Raw genomic sequence first — 7,500 nt, 5'->3', positions numbered from 1 at the left:
GAGGGTAGAGGAAAGAGAGACAGAGAAGAAAGAAAGGAAAGGGAAGGGAACATGAAGGAGAGAATGAGAGAAGTGGGTGAAAAAGAAAGAAAAATAGAGATTGAAAATTTAGTCCTCTCTCTCTCTCTCTCTCTCTCTCTCTCTCTCTCTCTCTCTCTCTCTCTCTCTCTCTCTCTCTCTCTCTCTCTCTCTCTCTCTCTCTCTCTCTCTCGTAAATGCTTGCTCAATCTACGGCGACGAAGCACGAAAAGCTGTATAAAAAAATCTCTCTCTCTCTCTCTCTCTCTCTCTCTCTCTCTCTCTCTCTCTCTCTCTCTCTCTCTCTCTCTCTCTCTCTCTCTCTCTCTCTCTCTCTCTCTCTCTCTCTCTCTCTCGAATAAAACCGCGTATAATATGAGAGAGATGGAAAAGAAAGAAAAGAACAAGTATGATGAAAAAGAAAGAAAGAAAAGAGAGAAAGAAAGAAACGAAAGAAAGAAAGAAAAATAGAATGGAGGGAGGAAAGAGAAGCAGGATGAAATAAAGAATCTCTCTCTCTCTCTCTCTCTCTCTCTCTCTCTCTCTCTCTCTCTCTCTCTCTCTCTCTCTCTCTCTCTCTCTCTCTCTCGGTTAATTCCTTACGCAATATCCGGGCGGCCTCTGTTCTCCCTCTTTTCTTGTCGCTAAACCCTGAAAGCAAAATCCCTTCCTGTATATATATTTTTTTTCTCTGAGCTTATTTTTCATTTTTTCTCTTCTTTTATTTTTGTTTATTCCTTCTTTGCAGATTAAGTTTTTTGAGGGATTTTCTTTTCCTTCTTTTTCTCGGTCATTTTTACTTTTTGTTTTTATTATATTATTTTTGTCTTTGCTTTCTTTTATATATTTCTCTGTCTTTATCTTTATCTTTTCTTATCATGCACTGTTTTTTTTTAACTCGTCAATATTCTTAATCAATCTTCTTTTTTAATCTTTTATCGCTTTTATTTCTTCATTTCCATTTTCGTTTTTAGTTATTTCATCTTCTCTCTATTTCATTATTCAATACATTCATTTTTTTTACTTGGATCAATGTTTTTTCCTTCTTTCATCTTCTTTCTATATATTTTCATCTTTTTCTTTTCCCTCGCTCTCAGGAAGATCAATGTATTTTCCTTCTTTCATCTTCTTTCTATATATTTTCATCTTTTTCTTTTCCCTCGCTCTCAGGAAGATCAATGTATTTTCCTTCTTTCATCTTCTTTCTATGCCTTTTCTTCTTTTCTTTTATCTCTTTTTCTCTCTCTTTTCACACAATACTTTCCCGGGATGCGAACTTTCCTTCCTCTCTCTCTCTTTTCCTTTTTTCAAGTTCTCGCATAAAACAAAAACTTGGAACGAACCACCACAAGCAAGTTCGCATTTACTTTACTTTCTCGAATTCTTTCTTTCGGGTAGTTTATTTATTATTCTCTTATTTAGTCTTGCTGTGTAATTCTCTCTTTTCTTTTCTCTTTTTTTTATTCTTTTTAAACAATATACGTGCGCTCTCTCTTTCTCCCTCTCCCTCCCTCACCGTTTTCGCCTTCGTGTGTGTGTGTGTGTGTGTGTGTGTGTGTGTGTGTGTGTGTGTGTGTGTGTGTGTTTATTTTTGGTCCTTAACCTGTCTCCCCGCTGTGCAAATAACGACTTCTGCATGCGAATACACACACACACACACACACACACACACACACACACACACACACACACACGTAAGAAACACAAACGGCCACTCAACACCAGCGTAACATAAAGTCTAGCGTTGCCTCGGCCTCATAATCTTCACGGTCTCATGAACCTCACACCCTCGCAACCTCTTATGAGTTCTTACCCTCAGAACCTCGCAGGCTTATGACATTCACAACCCCTCACAACCTTCCCCACTCACACAGGTACAATCAAAGTGCAGTTCTCATCTATAACATACCAATAACCGATACACAATACAACCGCGACCATAAATAACCCCAGTAAAGACACAAGGTAAGATCACAACCCTGAGACCCCTTACAGCCTCTCCCAACAATCCCTTCGCAAAATAAGCACTAAAACTAGTCTTGGGTTGCCTCGGCCTCATGAACCTCACACTCTCGCAACCTCTTATGACTTACTCTCTGCACCTCGCAGGCTTATGACACTCACAACCCCTCACAACCGTCCTCACTCACACAGGTACAATCTAAATGGAGGTCTCATCTATAACATACCTATAACCCACAACACCTCTCCTCCCGAAATTGACGTCTCTTTTGGCCACTTATTGCTTCTGTCTTTGTAGGAACAGCGACTAGAGGCCTTTTTTTTAAACCTTTTTGTTGCCTTTGAGTTGTTTCCTTAGCTGTAAAAAATAAACTCTTCTCTCTTCCTTTTTTTAATTTCTCGCATTAAAACCACAAAAAAAAACTCATTATTTCATCTTCTTTATTTTTCCATCTCTATTTTATCATCTTTTATCATCCAATACAGTCATTCTTTCTACACGATACAGCCGCAACCACGGACAACCCCTAGTAAAGACACAAGGTAATATCGCAACCCTGAGACCCCTTACAGTCTTTCCCAACAACCCCTTCGCACAGTAAACACAAAAACTTTAATGTACTAATGATAACCTTGCGTAGACATAACCAAGCACTGCCACCAACATCACAAGCAACAAGACCCAAGGCAGTTTCAGTATCGCAACCCTGAGACCCCTTACAGCCTTTCCCAACAACCCCTTCGCACAGTAAACACAAAAACTTTAATGTACTAATGATAACCTTGCGTAGACATAACCAAGCACTGACACCAACATCACAAGCAACAAGACGCAAGGCAGATTGTTTGAAAGGAGCGAGGAAAAAGAAAAAGGATGAAAATATATATAAAGAAGATGAAAGAAGGAAAATACATTGATCCAAGTAAAAAAAGTTAATGTATTCCTTAACAACCCCTTCGCGCGCAACAACCACGAAAATCTATATGCAGTAATAATCTAACCTGGACATAACCAACATTCACAACCACCACCACATAAAGAATTCCGGGCTGATGGATTGATCGGTTAGAATTCAATGATTGATTAAGAGCCGCAATTACCGTAGTCACAATTGAGGATAGAATAGAAACGAATAAAAGAGTGGAATACGAGAATAGAAAATAGAAAGAAAGCACTGAGAAAACATACGCCGCCAACAGGACAGTTTAATAGAGAACAGAAGAACAGAAAAGACGAACTTCCCCCCAAAAAAAAGTTACCATTGAGGAAAACAAAAACTCAGGCTTCCGACAGTAACCCAAACCCAACTTAACCTCAGTCACTCAATACTCACTGTTTTCAAGTCCTCCTCGCAGCTTCGGCTTGGCGCAGTAGCAGAGGGTGAAGGCCGCAGCGATGACACAGGCCACTAGACTCACGGTGTACAGGCAAGGCCCTCTCATGGTTACTCAGGGGCCTTGTGGCACGCGTATTCTGGGGTCACACACGCTCACCTCCTCCTCCTCCTCCGTCTTCTGTAACCGAATGCGAGAGGCTTGAGATCGCTTTCCGTTTTCGATGTTTTCTTGTGGTTGTGTTTTTTGGGGGTACTCTTATGATTTTCTTCGTCGTTGTCTTTGTTTTCAGTGCCTGTGTTCTTTTTCTTCATTTGGGTTGAGTGTTTTTTTGTCTTGTTTTTGAGTAGTTAAATCATTTCTTTGTTCTTTTTTGTTTGTTCACTTTGTTTTTTCCCTCTAATTATTTTTTTGTTTCCCTTTTCCTTTCAATATTTTTCTTTTTTGGTCGAAGCAATGGTTCAATAACGTTCAATTTTCTTTTCTGCACTTCTTTCGTTTTTTCTTTATTTTTTGTTTCATATAATTTCCTTCTTTCTTTCATTAGTTTCAAGTTTAGTCTCATTAGGTAAGTTTCGGCAAGATTTCGTCAAACTTTGGTCTAACTCGTTGAATCACACTTTTACTTCCCTCGTTCGGGGCTTGAAAGTCTGTTTGCTCACATTTAAGTTGAGATTGCGATAAGATTTTTGTCTAAACGAATCGCTCACTTTATTCCCCTACGTGTTTTCCTTGATTTTCCCTTCTCTTTACTTGTATATAGGAGGCTCGAGGTACTTTTTCATGTATTTTCCTTCTTTCTTACATATTCTTATCTTAATTTTCGTATTCAGTTCATTATCTTCACTCTTTTTCTATGTTCCTACTTAGATTCACAAGTCAGGCGCGTTGGAAAAGGGTAGGAGAGAGAGGAGGAGGAGGAGGGGAAAGAGGATAAGGAGCAGGAGGAGGAGGGACGGGTAAGGAGAGAGGAAGGAGCGGCCACCTGTCTTATGTCACTTCGCTAGACTCGTCCTCATCCTCCTTTTACGCCGTCGAACTCCACTAAAAGACTTTACACTCCTTGCTGCCTCGCCAACACGCTTCACCTTTCCTTCCTGGGGCCCCGATTTCTTACTCACATGGGCCTTTGGAGGGGTAACGCGTGTATTCTTTCCTCCCCCAAATGACGAAGTGAAATGTTTGGGTAAAGTCACTTCATTTTGGTAGCTTTGTTTACTTGAGTCTGCCACGAAATGAGAGAGAGAACTTATTTTATAGTTTCTTTTTTATCTTGTTCTGGTTCGTTTATTCTTCTGTTTCTAATTCAGGTTCGGCTTTTCACTTATTTTTCTGTGTTATATTGGTATCATTGTTTACTTAAGTTTGCCAAGAATTGAGAGAGAGAACTTTTTAATTAACTTTCTTTATCTCGTCCTGGTTTGCTTCTTCTTCTATCTCTAATTCAAGTTCTGCTGTTCATTTAATTTTCTTTGTCATTCTGGTAGTTTTGTTTACATAAGTTTGTTACGATTTCAGAAAGAGAGAGAACTTTTTAACTTTCTTTATCTCGTTCTGCTTTTTTTCTTCTTTTCTCTAATTCAAGTTCTGCTGTTCACTTATTTTTCTTTGTCATATTAGTATCATTGTTTACTTAAGTTTGCCTCGAATTGAGAGAGAACTTTTTAATTAACTTTTTTTACCTCGTTTTGGTTTGTTTCTTCTTTCTCTAATTAAAGTTCTGCTTTTCACTAATTTTTCTTCTTATCACATTTTCATTGATATTTTTCTTCGCTAACAACCAAAAACAGTCTCCCTTCCTTCTGCTCTAAGTTAGGTTGAAGGGGCAGGTTACTCACTCTTAACTCACTCGTAACTCACTCACCCATGCTGATTCACGTGTTAAACTAAGCTTGAGTCAGTCACTACAGCATCAGAGAAACGAAGCATCCAGCACCAGTCTGACAAACCCAACCTAACATGTCTATATCTCCTTCCTTCCATTGTCCATTACGTTCATTTCCAGCACTATACGCAACCATCATTATCAGTAACTATCATCATCTCTCTTATCTTTTATCATCATCAGCATCACCACTATCGACATCCCCAATCGCGGAGAGCTATTCATAAACACACTGATTGGACGTAACTATTGTTTTACTTCCCTTTGAAACTTTTTTGTATGTAATTTTTTGGGGGGGTTGTTTTCCAGCGCGCATATATTTCCCTCACCGCCGCTGCCGCCACCAAAGTGCTCCGTGTTCAGTGTAGTGTTAGTGTTTCCAAACGTTCAACGGCTCGACAGTTTCCCTCGCCATGCAGTATAAATTGTGGGTTTGATTTGGTCCCCTTCCCTCTCACTCTCTCTCTCTCTCTCTCGCTCACTCTTTTATTTATATTTATTTTTTGGTTCAGTGCGATTTTTCTCTCTATATATATATTCTCTATGGTTGGTCAAGTTTTCCGTGTGTTTTGTTTTCCTTTGCTGTTTGTTTTGCGTTTGTTCTGTTTTCCTTTCAAGTTTTTTTTTTTTTATATCTCGTTCTTTTTTTTCTAATTCATATTCTGCTGTTCATTTTTTTTCCCTTTGTGTCACTTTTCCTTTCATCACATTTCACTACTTTTCTTCACTAACTCCCAAAAGCATTCTTCCTGCCTTCTTTTCCTTTCGTCTTTATATATGTTCCTACACTGTCAAAAGCATTGCATGAGGAGGAAGAAGAGGAGGAGGAAGACGAATAATATAAGAAAATGATATCGAAGAATCAATCCACACAGAGTCACTTCTTTTAACGTGTATATATTCCTTTTAACGTGTCAGTATCGTTAAAAGCAAAGCCGTAATGGTATTAGTAGTAGTAGTGGTAGTAGTAGTGATTGTGTTTTTATTGTTTTCATTTCGCGTATCAAACCTGTCTTTCACATCTGAATAGCGCGTAAACAAACACCTAATGATATAACCACTAAAAAAACACGTATACACAAACACAAAAACACACGTCTATACACTTAACACGTTTAGCACAAGTATTCCACCTCTTTCCAACGTTTACATACCCTCAAATCTTCCTTCTCTATAACGTACTCTCATCTATTCTGTCATCGCTCTAATCAGTAACAACATCACACGCATATACGAAAAACAAGAACACACTGCTATTTCACATCATTACAGGGTCAAACATTCGCTATTTCACGTGTTTCCAGCGTTAAAATCCACCGTCCTTCCTTGTCTCAGCGTTAGGGATAGTCTTCTCTCTGAGCAAAATCATCACACGCATCTATGTTCTTATACGAAAACACATACCACTACTATATCGCTTCATCTTAGGGTCAAACGTTCGCTATTTCACGTGTTTCCAGCGTTAAAATCCACCGTCCTTCCTTGTCTCAGCGTTAGGGATAGTCTTCTCTCTGAACTAAATCAACATCACACGCATCTATATTCTTATACGAAAACACATACCACTACTATATCGCTTCATCTTAGGGTCAAACGTTCGCTATTTCACGTGTTTCCAGCGTTAAAATTCACCGTTCTTCCTTCTCTCAGCGTAAGGAGTGGCTATTCTTCCCTATAAGCAAAACTAATGTCACACTCTTATACAAAAATACGAACCAGTATCAATTCACCCTCATTCAAGGGTCAAACATTCACTCTTTCACATGTTTCCAGCGTTAAAATCCACTGTTCTTCCTTCTCTCAGCGTTAGGAAGGACAATATCACATGCCTGGGCCTCGGTACCTAAGACGCGTGAAGAGGCAGAGCTGATGTAACGCAAAACAGGTCCTCAGTTCACGGGGTTGGTCGGGAGGGCAGAGAGCGTGTCGGCTGGAGGGAAGGGACGCTATACCTCCCCTCACCGCGAGCCAGACGTAACTGAGCCTTGCAGTCTGTTCAAGTCCCCTCTGTGTGTTGAGTGAGCGAAGAGGGAGGGGTGGTTTGGTTCCCTCTCTCTCTCTCTCTTTCTCTCTTTCTCTTGCTGTTTCGGTTTCTCTCTCTCTCTCTCTCTCTCTCTCTCTCTCTCTCTCTCACATACACATACATTGACACCCCAGAGAGAGAGAGAGAGAGAGAGAGAGAGAGAGAGAGAGAGAGAGAGAGAGAGAGAGAATATAACCATGAAATCGAACCTCCGCTTTTAGTGCATATAAATAATTTTTGTTCCAATAATTAGTACCGACTTTTGTTCCTTGAAAAA

General features: G+C 39.6%; 1 protein-coding gene across 4 annotated transcripts in view; it reads right to left on the bottom strand.

Moving 5' to 3' along the window:
* LOC127001340 (nephrin-like) overlaps nucleotides 1–7,185 on the bottom strand; it is a 190,202-nt gene extending 183,017 nt beyond the window's left edge. For 3 of the 4 annotated variants that reach the window (XM_050865835.1, XM_050865834.1, XM_050865832.1), the window contains exons 1-2: nucleotides 7,044–7,185; nucleotides 3,315–5,988 (exon numbers count right to left, since the gene is read on the bottom strand). In XM_050865835.1, the coding sequence (XP_050721792.1) occupies nucleotides 3,315–3,423 (109 nt within the window). In that variant the 5' untranslated portion in view covers nucleotides 3,424–5,988; nucleotides 7,044–7,185. The remainder of the gene's footprint in view (nucleotides 1–3,314; nucleotides 5,989–7,043) is intronic. The other variant, XM_050865833.1, reaches the window with a different exon arrangement.
* Between the last annotated feature and the right edge of the window lie 315 nt (nucleotides 7,186–7,500).

The sequence above is a fragment of the Eriocheir sinensis genome, chromosome 20 (genome assembly GCF_024679095.1).
Source record: "Eriocheir sinensis breed Jianghai 21 chromosome 20, ASM2467909v1, whole genome shotgun sequence".
Taxonomy (NCBI): Eukaryota; Metazoa; Arthropoda; class Malacostraca; order Decapoda; family Varunidae; genus Eriocheir; species Eriocheir sinensis.
This window is presented reverse-complemented; position numbering and strand designations above follow the sequence as displayed.